Source organism: Scomber japonicus, chromosome 18, assembly GCF_027409825.1.
Source record: "Scomber japonicus isolate fScoJap1 chromosome 18, fScoJap1.pri, whole genome shotgun sequence".
Lineage (NCBI taxonomy): Eukaryota > Metazoa > Chordata > Actinopteri > Scombriformes > Scombridae > Scomber > Scomber japonicus.
Genome location: NC_070595.1, coordinates 17411712 through 17426264, shown reverse-complemented (window position 1 = coordinate 17426264; position 14553 = coordinate 17411712). Strand labels below are relative to the sequence as shown.

The 14553-nt window shown below is 39.3% G+C and overlaps 2 protein-coding genes across 2 annotated transcripts; one reads left to right on the top strand and one right to left on the bottom strand.

The window, feature by feature from the left end:
- Positions 1-1533: 1533 nt before the first annotated feature.
- LOC128379105 (migration and invasion enhancer 1-like) lies at positions 1534-4108 on the bottom strand. The gene is made up of 4 exons (XM_053338729.1): positions 3984-4108; positions 3654-3751; positions 3452-3528; positions 1534-2609 (listed from the first exon to the last, which is right to left on the bottom strand). The coding sequence occupies exons 1-4, from the start codon at positions 4013-4015 to the stop codon at positions 2526-2528; spliced, it is 291 nt and encodes a 96-aa protein (XP_053194704.1). The 5' UTR covers positions 4016-4108; the 3' UTR covers positions 1534-2525.
- Positions 4109-6220: 2112 nt separating this feature from the next.
- si:ch211-214j24.15 (GTPase IMAP family member 8) lies at positions 6221-13857 on the top strand. Its single transcript, XM_053339071.1, has 5 exons — positions 6221-6269; positions 6624-7310; positions 8219-8926; positions 9411-10079; positions 11007-13857. The coding sequence occupies exons 1-5, from the start codon at positions 6245-6247 to the stop codon at positions 11684-11686; spliced, it is 2769 nt and encodes a 922-aa protein (XP_053195046.1). The 5' UTR covers positions 6221-6244; the 3' UTR covers positions 11687-13857.
- The last annotated feature ends 696 nt before the right edge of the window (positions 13858-14553 follow it).

Sequence of the window (14553 nt, the reverse complement as noted above, 5' to 3'; positions counted from 1 at the left end):
GATTTTAAAGTGGCCTTTTTTTGACACTGATCAATAGAAATGTTCGTTTAAATATGAAAATGAAACAACAAATCATCACTGGTGCATATTCACATATTCTCATTAGTAAAATAGAGATCACCTGAGTGTTTTCAAGAGATTTTAAATGACTGTAGTACAAATACACATGTATCTGGAAGGTCAAATTTGAATACTTTTTAAAGGCGCTGAACATTTTCAAACTTCTTATTGGACGACTAACTACAGCGGCACAGATGACGTCTATCAGCATTAGAACAAGCAGGCTGGTGTGAGTTATCACTGAGAGCCAGAGCCAGGACTCAAGACCCACCTAGTCGCAGTGTGCTACACTTAACTACACAAGTGGAACAAGTTGATCACTGGGTAAAATACTGAAAGAGCTGTTGTCCCATTTCATTTACATAAAAACATTAATTAAACCAGCATTACAATTATTCAGGACATAATAGTAACTGTTTTTTTCGTGATCTTTTCCTATTATATTTAACAATTTCAGTGAGGGTGCTCAGTGATTCTTATTTTCTATTTCCACTTCCAAAATTAAATAATTGTGCTCCATGGTCTCTGACTGTCCATGCAGACCCATATTATTATTCAGCATGCTGAAATTATGATATTAACTCGTGGTTGATAATGTTTGATTGACATATTGTTAAAATCCGAGCATGATATACAACCTGAGCTGTTCATATAAATAAATGAAGGGTTTTCATTGATTTCCTGTTTAAAAATTAACTTGTGGAAGAACAAATTGTGAAAGAACACCGTCAAAGTTTCCTCAGACTGCTGCACATTTGAAGTCTGTGTATTTGACATGTTTGTGGCAGTACCTTCAGCTTGAACTAGGGGATGCAAGACTGAAGATGCTACTCTTTGTTGTATTTGGCGCCCCTTAGTGTAAACAATGTGGCACAGTACTGCAAGGCTAGATGATTTATCATTCCCTCACAGAGCTTAATAAGGATTTTCACAAAATTAGGTGTGCCACCCTTATCTGTCCTATTTCCTGAAAGTGAATAAATATGTGGTCTTAATTAATGTTTCCCTTCTGACAGAAATATTTTTTTGACATAAAACCCCTGAACATGTTAATTTAACAAATTATTTAACAACTGGCTGTAACAGTTTTAAATTAATATTCATTTTGGCATGTGTGCAGGTGCAGAGTGAAACCTTAAGTGTGTAAATAGTTCAGTTGTTTCATCTAAAGCTATTGTTGCCGAGCAGGTTTTGTTCATCATAAACAGATAGGTGTTTTCAACTTGTAGTGACATAATTGCTAACCACCTGTCAAGAGACTCATCATGTTAACCAACATGCCTCCCGAAGGAGCGGCTCCGTTAAGGAAGTAGGCGGCTGAGAATAAGAAAACACAGGTGTATTATTAAACACAGTCATATCTTTTAGATAAGGCTGGTGAGTCAGTGCACAAGGCTTGTGCATAATACTGTTCATAACAGGAAAACAATGACTTGACAATGACTTCATGAAAAAGTGACAACAACAACAGCATTTTAAACAACTATTACCTTTATTCAAAGACTAAGATTTTTTGACATCAGAAAAAACTACAACATGATTTGTGGAGAATGAGCTAACATCTAATAAGTGTGAGCTGACAGACCAGTGGGTGGTGGTCTTCAGAAGCACTACTGATGAATGCTCCATTACCTGACCAGTTTAATTCAAACAGGAACAATTTAAAAAAAAAAAAAAAAAAAAAAAAAAAAAAAAAGATTCAGACTTGACAGTTGGCAGAACGAAAAAATTAAGGGGGTTAAGGAGCTGCAGACAAAGGCAGTGTTAAGATCAATGATTTTAATGTTTAAAACCAGTCAAATTTACCCACTGCAGATTAGGATGATTTTCTATCTAAAACCTGTACAGTCAACAGTGTATTGTTATCAAATCTCAGGGGGAAGAAAATGCTTTAGTTACAGTATAGAACAGAGGCAGAAACCAAGAGAGGCTCCTTTTATGCTTAGAAATTATGTGCAACCAATTTGTCCAGTCCTTGCATTTTAATGATAATTGTTAATTGCATTTGAGATGAATCAACAAGCAAAAAAAGAAAAAGAGGAAAACAGTTAGGCAGTTAGAGAACGCCAGGCAATGAGGCTGCAAGAAAAGAGAGGAAATGAAAAGTGACCTCCCTCCAACCCGTCTGCTAAAGCTTCTCCCTGTCTCTGATCTCAGAAGCAGGAAACTCCAGGAATGGATTCATCATACCATAACCTTTATATTTTAGGCTAAAGTAATCATTAACAGCCTGGAGCACCGCAGTGAGAACAAAGAGGGGAGTCAGACAGCAGAGCAGCGGTCAATCTCTGCATCACAGAAAGGGGCTTGTGGCCATAGTGCACCTCTGTTGGATTTAAGGTTTTATCCCAGTCTTTGTTAACAGGGTCAGGGTATACCAGAGGTGGTGGTAGCAGTATACGCAGTTGCACTATCCTTGTCTCGATGCTGCTGGTAGGTGAAGGCAAGGACAGAGAGAGGAGGGTTTACATGATGACACATGGTGCACGGCTTTTGGTGATCTTCTGTACCGGTTTCCCGTCATATACGCACTGGATAGCGTTCATGATCTGTAACATGGAAACAAAATGCATAAATCAGTACCTGTTTTTTTGCAGAGGTTTACATTTCAAGGTGTATTTGAAAGTGTTCAAGGGTTTTCAAGTGTCTTGAATAAACAACTGTCAACAGCAGCCGCCCACATGAACAGGTTCATGTGGGCGGCTTCCTTTTGTTCGCACTGACTAAAAGATCCCCCTTTAATCTGGTTTCAATGTAAGTGATGGGGGACAAAATCCACAGCGTGTCCACACAGTCATATTGTGAAAAAAATGCATTTATCTGAAGCTTATATGAGGCTTCAGCAGTCTGAGTTGATTGATTGATGATACTTTATTGTCTGAATTTTTTCTTGCGTCCATCAGCAGCTCCATTGCAAACAAAAAACAGTGACAAAAGACAAAACAGTGACACATCAAACTCTACAAATATGCACAGCACATTAGTGACCCTTCACCTAGTCCTTGATCTTAACTTAGATTCAGTGTTTAGTTAGTCATATGAAGTCAATATCTGCTACAGTCTTTTTAGCACCAAATTCCCTTTTTATGTTTAATTTTACAGTCCCTGTTGAGCTGTGGTGTAAGTATAGAAAAAAAGAGAGGAACTTTGGTACCTGTCAGACTGTAATGTTGAAAGATATCTACTTGATTGGACTCATTTGGATGACTGAAGCTTCATATTAACTTCAGATACCATAAACATTTCAATAAATCTTTGCACAGAAGGAAGCTTGTGTACTTTGTCCCTCATCACTTACGGTCAGTATGAACAGAAGGAAGTATTATGGCAAGAAAAAACAGTTTTAAGATAAATCTGTGAACCTGTCCTTTTAAGTATGGACGCTACTCACATCATCCTCATATGGGAAACCTCCTTGCTCAAGCTTGGAGAAGACCAGCTGCCCGTTGATTTTAATCTCAAAGCTGCCTATAAAAACAAAAGTGAAAACAAGATCAGCTGCATACTTTTCTTATTGACTAGTACCACGAGGGTTACTATCATATATTAAGAAATCACGAGTCATACTCCAACCATATGAAAGTGATACTTACTACTTCTTCCCACGGCGCCTGACACAACCGCATCGGGAAACTCACCCTTGACAACGCGGGCGAGCTCCTGATAGCGGGGCCCGTAACCTCATCCTCCACTATAGACAGAAAAGACCAACATACATTAAAAAAAACTGGACACACTGTGCTGTGCAGTCACTATAAGCTCATTGTAGCCGCCAGATAATAGCAGCTAATCTACCAGTTACGCTTATAGCCTTCTTTAAACTAGGATTTACGGGACGGACATGGATACAAGCAGATGCAGCTTGGTTAAGCATTTACACAACACACAAATGAGTATAGTAATAAAAAAAAAGATATAGCTACCAGTATTCGACATCAACTGTCACTCCTCCCATGGTTTTTGTTGTTGCTTCTTCAGTAGTGTTATTATGCGTGTTGCTTCGTTGCTTGCTTGTGTAACACTGAGCCGGCTTCTGGCATCGTACTGCGCATGCGTACTTCTTCTTTAGTGATAATGGTGATTGGCAAACCAGCTTATAGGTGCATTACCGCCATCTACTGGACTAGACTGGATTGGAGTGTGGAAGAGAACAATACATGAATCAATAGTTAAATCTGATTGTTTTTGGAAAACTTAATTATATATAGTATATCTTACTTGCTTTTTCATATTTTCCCTCCTCCTTAGTGACTGATCAGGGTGATGAAATAAGATAATAGGTTACATCAATCATTGGCATGCACTGGGTCAAATTAGGCTTTGTGGTCATCGCAAGGCCACACCAAATCTTAGTTTAGACACTGTCTCCCCTTGAGATAGTGGTAAGCAGTGAGTCTGCTCCTTTTGGGGAAAACAGGAGGCATTCTGATAGTGTTGCTATACCAGCCGAGGTCAGATATGTGTTTGCCTGTTTTTCCTGAATGGGGTAGATGTAACTGTAGTCAGAGGTTCGATATTGTGTTGGATGGAGGACAAAGGTCCTGAGTGGCATTTAAGCAATGTTGTGTCTTTAGACCAGTAGACTAAATTCTGTATGTTGTACATGTGTGGCATTATCTGTGTGGTTTAAAGTCTATCCCTGGAGGACAGAATAATTGAAGGGAGCATCAGACCATAATGTGTACTGATTAATCATTCACTTCTCCTTGATCAAGTAAATAAACCTGGACATCCTGGACTCCGGTCTACTCTCTCCACTGACGTATGGGCTGCATCATTAAAAATCTCTTACACTGCTTTTTTCTTAAATCAGCTTGTTGATATTATTTCTGTTCTCTGACTTCAACCCTCACCCCCAACAGACAACAGCATAAAAAAGCACACTTGCTAAAATACTTTGATAAAACACACGCAAGAGTAACCTGCTGACATCAAACGACTGAAGCTTCCTGAGGAAGATGAGCCTGGACTTGGCCTTTGTAAAAATGGCACAGATGTTCTCTCTTCAGTCCAGCCTGTTGGATGCCAAGTTACCTGTAGAAGGGAACCACCTCAATAGCCACATCTTTATGAGAGCAGGAGTCACCAATGTCTTTTTCTTTCTAAAATCAATCATCCTTAGTCTAATGTATTTATTTTATATAATGTGTGGCTGAGACCCGTAAGACCTATTCTTATTTGAGTAATGACATCCTCTCAACATAAACTTGTCTTTGTATATCATATGCACATCTCCAGTTTCATTAGCATCCCAGTATTCATATGTCCTAATTAATGTCTTAGCTTCAGCCTTAATTAATGAAACTTGTACATCTAAACCCACCTGCTCATTCCCTCCACACAAACAGGAAAACAAAGAGATCTTGTAGATATACCCTTAATATCCATCCTGCACATTTAAAGGAATATTTCATTGATGGTATCTGTTCTAAATGATCATCTGCCAAATCATATGCTAATTAGTACTGAAAAGCTGTCACATGCAGGAATGGTGTTATTTATTTCCCTCTTGTCTATCCTCCGCAGGGCCAATCATATTGCCAATAGCTCTGTGGTTTACACTGACAAATGGTCTGATACCCTTTTCCCAATACATGACTCACTCACTGGGCAACATATTGCTGCTATCTATTCTATTTTTTCAGGTACCTGTAATTGAATATTTTTATTTTATGCACGACCCCTAAGATTTATTTTGTGACCCTTATAAAGCAGTTAAACCTAGCTCCAACTTGAGCAGCAACAGTAGAATACTTCTTAAATGTTAATAATGTACTTTATTAAACGTATCAGTCACTGGACTTTACTACAGACAAAATTGACAAAATATGACATAAAATGCAGGATTTTGACCTGAAATGGAGTATTGTATTGAGATAGTTAGCGTGGCATTTCTCCTTTCACTTAATCAGTGGATCTGAGTACTTGCTGCTAGCCATTCAGTGTTTTTACGTAATGTACTCTACTATCTGTGTGTGTTTGGTAAATGATAAATGATAAATGCTGTTATGTTCCTATTCAAAGTGGACTGTCGACCTGCTGCTGAGAGGTGTGGTCCTTACTGCCCACTGTGAGTTCGATTACTCATTACAGACAACCTTCAGACTCATAGACACATAAAACAGAAACTATCATTCAAGCTTTGCGCACAAAGAGCACGGAAACACATGTTACAGCATGAGAGATGGCAACCAGCGATCTATCAGCATGTAAGTTTTGATTTCTGATGTCTCGTAGTCACAGTATCACATCGATGATAATGTTAGTGTTCAATCTTAAAGGTATTGTCATGAAAACCAAAGCAATTTAGCAAAGTAGTTATTATCATTGTCATAATATTCAATGACAAGTTTATTGGGGATGATTTATTATAGATTTCTTTTGCCACTGGATTATTGATCTTACCTTTTTTAATTTTCTGCATTGTAGTTCTGCTGATTATACTGCCATTTATTGATTTTATATTATGTTGTCAAAACATTTTAGGATTTAAGGATTTTAAAGTATTTAATATATGTTGGCCTCTTTTCTTCCCTGGTTGTTAATGTGCTTTTCTTTGTTAGGGGACGGCTGGTGTACATCACAGTTAAAGGTTGTGCTTCTTGGTGGCCGAAACTGTGGAAAGAGTTCTCTAGGAAACTTAATCCTGGGTAAAGAGGAGTTTGTCACCAAGGAGACGACCTCCTGCTCCCGGAGGCTGTGTGTGGTGGCCAGACGGTGGCTCACAGTGGTGGACACTCCAGGCTGGTGGTGCGACTTCAGCTCCCAGGACTCATCTGAGCTGGTGAAAAGGGAGATTGTGAACAGTGTCTCTCTGTGCTCTCCAGGCCCACATGTATTTCTGATCACTGTGAAGGTGAGCTCAGCCTTCTCAGAGAAGCGTCGCAGGGCTGTAGAGGAGCATGTGGCCCTGCTGGGCGAGAAGGTTTGGGGCCACTGCTTGGTTGTCTTCACCTCAGCTGACCAGTCTAAACACAAACAAGCAGAAGAGCACGTAGAGTTGGGGGGAAAGGCTCTCCGCTGGCTCAGTGATAAATGCAACCAGAGGTGTCACAGTGTTATCTTGAGCAATGAGACTGAAGTCACAGAGCTGCTGGTGAAGATACAGAAACTTGTCACAGAAAATGGAAACAGAGTGTTTGAGATGCAGGAAAGCATTTTACAGGTGAATGCAGAGGAGACAAGAGGAGTGGAGGAGAGAGCTCAGAAGAGGTTTATGAAAATAAAAAAGCACAGATCTGTCATGAAAGGTAAGTTAATGAAGAATGTTTAGCTTATTTCGGGTAAAATATTCAATAGTTGTGCTTTGGTTAACTTCACAGCAATATAAAGTTTGCCCTGTAATAGATGGCACTCACCCCAAATTTATATTACTTTTAATGCTATTAACAGTTTATTCCAAACCTATGTTGCTGCAGCCATAAAAAACATTACTACTTGTGTCCACAACTCTTTCAAATACAACCCAATAAAAGGGATTATCAAGGCCAAATATATGTAGAAAATCAAAGGATAAAGTTGATAACATTCTACAATTGTTGTTATTGTGAACAAATCCCATGAAACGACCTTGCCTACCCTGTCTGTGGCAACCAGCTCCAAACCTTTTGGTTCCTACTGATGACGTAAATATATAAAAAAAGGCTCTTCACCTTTGTGTTTGCTGACAACACTCACATTTATTTTAAAACACAACAGACTCTGCCAAGGATAGCATGTCTTCGTTGCAGGGTCACAACATTGTCACTGGTATTTACACAGACCTTCAACCATTCTGCAAGATAGAAACAGGAAATATCACAAAACAAGCATCAAACACAGACGATTGAATCCCAAAACCAAACAACTGATAAAATCTTTTCAGCTGTGTGACACTGTGATAAAAAAGGTGAATCAAAGACATGAAAAACATATCAATATCATCATTCTGTTCAGGACTCTCTGTCTAGTAGTCATTGTTTTGCCTTTGATATTGAAATGTCATTGAAATAATCCTTGTATGTAACCTTGAAATCTGAAAAACATTCACTTTTCACAAGTAGATGTTTTTTGATGTGCAATTCATAGAATCAATGCTTCACAGAAAGGTCAATGAAAATAAGTTTGTTTGAAAAAGATTTTTTCCCTCTGCTTTATATTTCCACTTTCATTCTTTCAGAGAGGCTTCGGCCCATTACTAATATCAGGGTTGTGCTGTTGGGAGCAAAGGGTTCTGGGAAGACCTCAGCACTTAACACAATCCTGGGCAGAAAGATCAGCCAGCGACCCGGGAGAACAGCTCAGTGCCTGGTTGGAGAAAGAGTCGTGTTTGGTCGACAGGTGACCGTGGTGGACACACCAGGCTGGTGGATGAACTACTTCTCTGATGATAGTCCCATCTTCGACCAGAGGGAGATCCTGCTCAGTTTATCTCTCTGTCCTCCGGGGCCTCATGTGTTCCTGCTGGTGATCCGTGTGGACAGAGCCTTCACCGAAACCTATAGGAGAGCAGTGCAGGAGCATCTCGAGCTGATCAGTGAACATGTCTGGAGTCGCACCATTGTGCTGTTTAGTTTCGGAGACTGGCTTGGAGGCATGACGACTGAGCAGTACATCGAGAGTGAAGGAAAGCCTCTGCAGTGGCTTGTTGAAAGATGCAACAACAGGTATCATGTTGTGAACAATAAAACGAGAGGAGATGGATTTCAGGTGAGAGAACTGATTGGGAAGATGGAGGAAATGGTGGCCGGCAGTGGTGGCTGGCATTATGAATTAGAGAGGAATGTGTTGGAACAGCTGGAGGTGAGGATGAGAAGAGAGAAAGAGAGAGCCAAGGAGAGACTGGTGAAGAAGGAGAAACAAAGGCAGATGGCAAGGTCTCAGATGGGTGAGTTAGATATATTTAAAAGATTTTTAAACCAATATTTAACCCTCCTGTTGTCTTCCCATGCAACTTTTGTCCTCCTGGTTTGACTGCTTATAAAGAATAAGGTATAAATTATCACCCAATTTTGTGTTAGACCATTTTAACCAACTTCATTCCAACTTATTACCACAGGTTTTACACATTTTTTTTGGAAATTATGGTCAGTAGGCCTTATTTAAATAAATGTATACCTCAAGATAGACCCGAGGACAACATTAGGGTTAATTTAGCCATGATTTAGCTTGTTATTTATTTGTTTTTATTTGACTTTTTACTATTTTTATTACTGTATGTTACTCTTGTCATACATGTTTGTTCTATTTGTTTCGTCTTGTTAGTTTTTACATTTTACTGTTATTACTGTTGCTGCTATCATATATTGTGACTTAGTCAATTTCCCCTGAATATAGAATGGCTTAATATTGGTTCTCTATGTTTCTAACAGAGAAAGTCAACCCTCTCCAAGAGCTGAGAATAGTGCTCGTTGGTGGCAGGAAAACAGGCAAGAGCTCCTGCGGAAACACCATTTTGAGCAGTGAGTGCTTTGACACGGAAAGCCAAACCACTTCCTGTACTGAAAAACAAGCCAAAATCAGAGGCAAGGTGGTGACAGTACTGGATACGCCAGGCTGCTTCTCTGTGACCTCTGACCTCCTGATGGCTCCTTCACCCTGTGCTATCGTTCTGGTTGTCAACGTGAGCTCCTCATTCAAAGATGCCCACATGGAAGCCTTGGAGAGACAGCTGGAGGCAGGAGGAGGCCCAGTGTGGAGCAGAGCAATGATCCTGTTCAGCTATGGAGACTGGTTGGGAGACACAGGCATTGAGCAGCGCATTGAGGGTGAAGGAGAGCCGCTGCGGAGGCTTGTTGAGAAGTGTGGGAACAGATACCATGGGCTGGACAATAAACACAGGGGGAAAGGAGCTCAGGTTTACAATCTCATCGACCTGATAGAGGAGATGCTGGTGGAAGAAAGGCTGGCTATTCTTCAGAAAGGTGATCACATGGGGAGAAGTGTTTATCCAGCACAGGAGCAGCAGGTGGACACAGCGATGTCCTGTAAAGAGGATTTAAAGCTGCTTATGAACAGCAGACATCAGACACTCCATCACTGTAAGTAAATGTACTCATGTTTTCCCCCAAAACATTTAGTCACATCAGGACAGTTTATTCCAGTTTGTAATAATTCTAATAATGACTCAAAATGACTTTTGCACATTTGTCATTGAAATAAGACATAAGTCAACTAGATAATATATATAATATATTGGTTGATATTCCCTTTTTACACACATTGATCTGTCTAATTTGATTTGGTAAATAAATAAATAAGTTAGATATTTCACTGTTAAAAAATTAACAATATAATTACAGTAAAAAAAACCTTAATACAACTAAATAGCTACAGTCTAAATAACTATAAGAAGTGCAACAAATTGTTTAAAACGTATTTAATTCAAGACAAATAAACATATACACTAATATAATTGGATATAACCATATATAATCAGCCAGTATCAGCTGATTGTATCTAATTATGTATTTCATGTATTGATTCATTTATCAGTAAAAGTTTACATTAATAAACATTGTTGAAAATGTACCAGAATGTAAATGAGCCAAAAAGCTATTTCTCATCTGTAGTTACAAAGTCAACCTAACAGAAGATAGAAAATTAAATCAGTTACTGAAACAGGATGTAAACAATAAAGGAATATATACGATACAGAACAACATTTTGATAGATTATCAGTTAAGAAAAGATATAATAGAAACAATAAACAAAAGGCAGAGCAACAAACACAAACATTTAACAAGATAAGAAACTCCAGACATCATCTGGTATAGCATGCGTAGAGATCAAATAAAAACTGGATTGTGGTGTAAAAAGATGAGGTAGCTGCCTCTGTCTGTAATACAGAGATAAGCAGATATATCTGTCGGGGGGCGTGGAGGGGGGTGGAGACGGTTGTTAAAGAATTGGTTGGAATTTTTATGGCTAACATGAAATCACTCTTGTGTTATTATTTCCTTTTACAGTGACTGAGTCAGCCACTTCAGCTGCACGTCCACCACTTCACTGCTCAGAGGCTGTAAGGGAAGATGGTCAGATTGTGGCACTGCCAGCAGGAAGAACTGCACAGGCTGGACTCTCCACCCTGAGGTGGACTACAACAGGTCAACCAAGGTTAACGATAAATCTGCCTGCCTGGTCCCCGACTGATGATTCCTACAGCCACTTACCACTGAATGGGGAAAGCCAAATGTGCCTCTTCTCACCCAAACATCCAACAGTGCTTTTGGTTTTACCTCAAATGCAACACAGGATGCTTAAAGAGGGAACTAGGCATTCATTTTGCAATCCTGCACTGAGAGAGAGCACACTCAGGAGGCCGACTGAGCCTGTAGACCTTCAGGCTCTCATCAACCAGTGGGGCGACAGCAGCCTGGAGGAACTGGAAACTTTCATTGACTCATACTTTGAGACTGTGTGGGGGCAAGCCATGGCAGAATCCGATTGTTCTGTAGAGCAGGACACTGTGATTGAAGAGGCTGGAGAGGAGGTGCTCTCATCCATTGACAGAAAACTTTCAAAGCTGGATCTCCTTGAGGAGATTAGGAGGGATCTGGCAGAGGTGAAGAAGGGTCTGGAACACAGCTGGAAGGCCATACAGGAACTCAAAGAGAAAAGCAAACAGGATGTCGATAATACATGTTGATGCAGAGTAGACAGGAATCAAGGATGAGGCGTGCCAGCCAGGATTGTTATGTCATCAAGAAAAAATGTATTTATATGCACTTTTGATTAGTTTATGTCAGCACTCATAAAACATCACTCCTTTGAATGAAAAGGCCACAGCTTTGTTACATTTCTCCACAAGGGGGCGCTCCTGGATAAGATTAAGATCTGTATAATGATGCTTGGGCCCACTGATCCATCAGACTTCAGATTTTCTTTTTGTTATTCTTAGGGATCTGCACATAAATCAAATAAAGTGAGTCTATTGGTTGAACTATATGCTACTTGGAAGAATAGAAACTAACTTTGAAATGAAAGATACACATTTAACCAAACATCAGCACAACCAAAAGTATGTGGACAGCCGAACATTACACCCAGATGTGTACTTCTTTAGGTGTTTGTGTGTTCCACAGTTCTCAGGCAAGTTTTTGAACCTGGGCTCTGTGGTGGTCTTGTTTTGAGCTCTAGTGTTGTATGTGGAAAGGTGTTTCTAATATTTTGCCCACCCTATTTATATATGTGGAGAAGCAAAGATATTAGAAACACACTTCAAGATAATCCAATCCAGCAGAACAATGCCTCAGTCTTAACCACAGCCCCTTAGCAAGGCTTCAACAACAATTATGAATGAGATAATATAGCATGATAAATAGACATTCACTGTGTGGCCACAAGTATGTGCACACATGGACATTAAATCAACAGCCCAAAACCATGGACTTCAGTCTCCTGCTTTTAGTTTTCTGGGATGACTTTCCACCAGATTTTGGAAGCTGGTGGCAGAGTTTTTCATCCCATTCAGCAACATTTGCATCAGTGATCAGGCACTGATTTTGGGCAATAAGGTTTAACTCACAGTCAGTCTTCCAGTTCATCCCAAAGGTGTTGAATGGGGTTGAGGTCAGAGCTCTTTGTGGCCTAGTCTCCTCAAGCTTGCTGTCCACATACTTTTGGTCTTATAGTGTAATTCTGGTAGAACAGAGAAAATAGAGCAACCAAATAATGAAAAAAAATTGGCTGTATCATCCTACATCTGTTTGGCAGCAGAAGAAGTGAAACACTGTGTTTTCGGTGCCACCGCTGACATGTGGAAAACCAAGACAGAGTGCAAACTGAAGAAGACATGAAGGGATATTTATTCCTCTCATGATTCACTATCCTTTCCTATCAAATGATTCACTCCAATCTGTCAGGATGTTACACAAACATTAAAGACTTATGTTGAAATTAACGGCTTTCAGCTGTGCAGAAGAATCCACATGTTTGTTTCTTGCAGTTTACAGCTAAACACTCACGCCTCCAGGAATCTAACAAAGGTTAAAAACCGGAAGTCTATCCAACCAATACACATTTCTTTTTGTAGAAAAAAATGAGAATCTGTGCGGCTTTCATTCACAGCCTTTTTTATTTTTTTCCTCCAGGGTTTGTCAAGGGCTTTCAAGTGAGTCACACACAGAGACACATATTACTGCAGGATACAGAGGGTAATAGCACTCTGGCAGAGTAAACACTGTGAAAGTCCTTTGCTGTCAAGGCTGATTCTGAAATGCTCACAAATAAAAATGTATGGTAACACCAAGGAAGCAGGTGGTACTTTTTTTTAGATGAAGGCAAAGTTGTTTGATCTAGATTAAGTTTCCTGTTCTGGGTGGGACATATCTGAAATCTGAAAGCTTTAATTTTCTTTGCTGTTTTGAAATGTAGGCATATCTGTCTGAGTCTGATGTGTTTGTTCCCCCACAAGGCAATATCACAGTGTTCCCCTCCCATTTGTTAAAGCTGCATTAGGTGACTCTGCACGTTGGTGGCTCCACATGGTAGTGAGAGATAACCGCTTGAAAATTTAAACCTCAAATAACAAGATATCATGTAAGGTGACAACAGTGAACTCAACACAACCTGCCTGTATTTTTCATGCATTTTACATTTGACTCACTGCTGTTTAGAGAGCCTATCCTCCCAAGAAAAATGAAACAATAGGTCAAAATGTCAGTCGCCAAATATGACCTATTCCATTTGAGTGACAAACTCCATCTAGTGGCTGTAGTAGTTATGACCATGTATGTATAAAGGGAACCAGATACAGTGTTGGAAGCAGGGCTGCATTCATTCCTATTAGAAGTTTCTTTTGTACAAGATTCAAGTACTTCACGGCATATTTAAACAATAAAAAATGTACATTGGTGTTGACAAAGCACCAAATGATAGAAAAAAGCTAAAAATTTAGTTAGCTGAGAGTGAGGGTCTGATTCAAGCAGCATAAATGGTCCAATAAAGAAAAAAGCTTCAGTGCGTGTCTGTCTGTCATGCATTGAATTCATCATAGCTTGAGTTCATCAATCCATCCGTTGATATGGAGCATAACCTTTAAATATTTACATCTATGAGTAATTTGCTCCTCCAACAAAATCAAGTTGTTTACCAGAGAATCCAGGTTTTTCTACTTCACAGGTATGCCAGCTTTAATCAACATCACATTGAGAGGTAACAGCGATATATCTTATAGACTGAAGCCGGCTCTGAAACAAAAAACAAATTCCTGCACAAATTCACTCATTATTTTGCTCTACAGTCTCACAAAATCCATATGAGTTGTTATTCCAGTTGATTAATTGAATCCATCTCTGGGAAAATTGATTTGTTTTATTTTAAACATAGCCTTATGTCATCTGCAAATTGACTTATTATAATATAATTATGTGTATAATGTGTTTCCCCATAATGTTTATGCCTTCAGTTATTCTTAACCATAATAGACAATAATTCAGTTATAATACTAAAGGAGAACTTCTGACTGTAAATCTTGAGCAGGTACCATGTTTCAAATCTACACTAAACTGTTAA

What these genes read in the sequence shown, in the direction of transcription:
- si:ch211-214j24.15 (XM_053339071.1), top strand. Translation starts at nt 6,245, where the DNA reads ATGGCAACCAGCGATCTATCAGCAT. An exon ending in AACCAGCGATCTATCAGCAT is followed by an intron (nt 6,270 to 6,623) that starts GTAAGTTTTGAT and finishes TTTCTTTGTTAG; the next exon opens with GGGACGGCTGGTGTACATCA. An exon ending in GCACAGATCTGTCATGAAAG is followed by an intron (nt 7,311 to 8,218) that starts GTAAGTTAATGA and finishes TCATTCTTTCAG; the next exon opens with AGAGGCTTCGGCCCATTACT.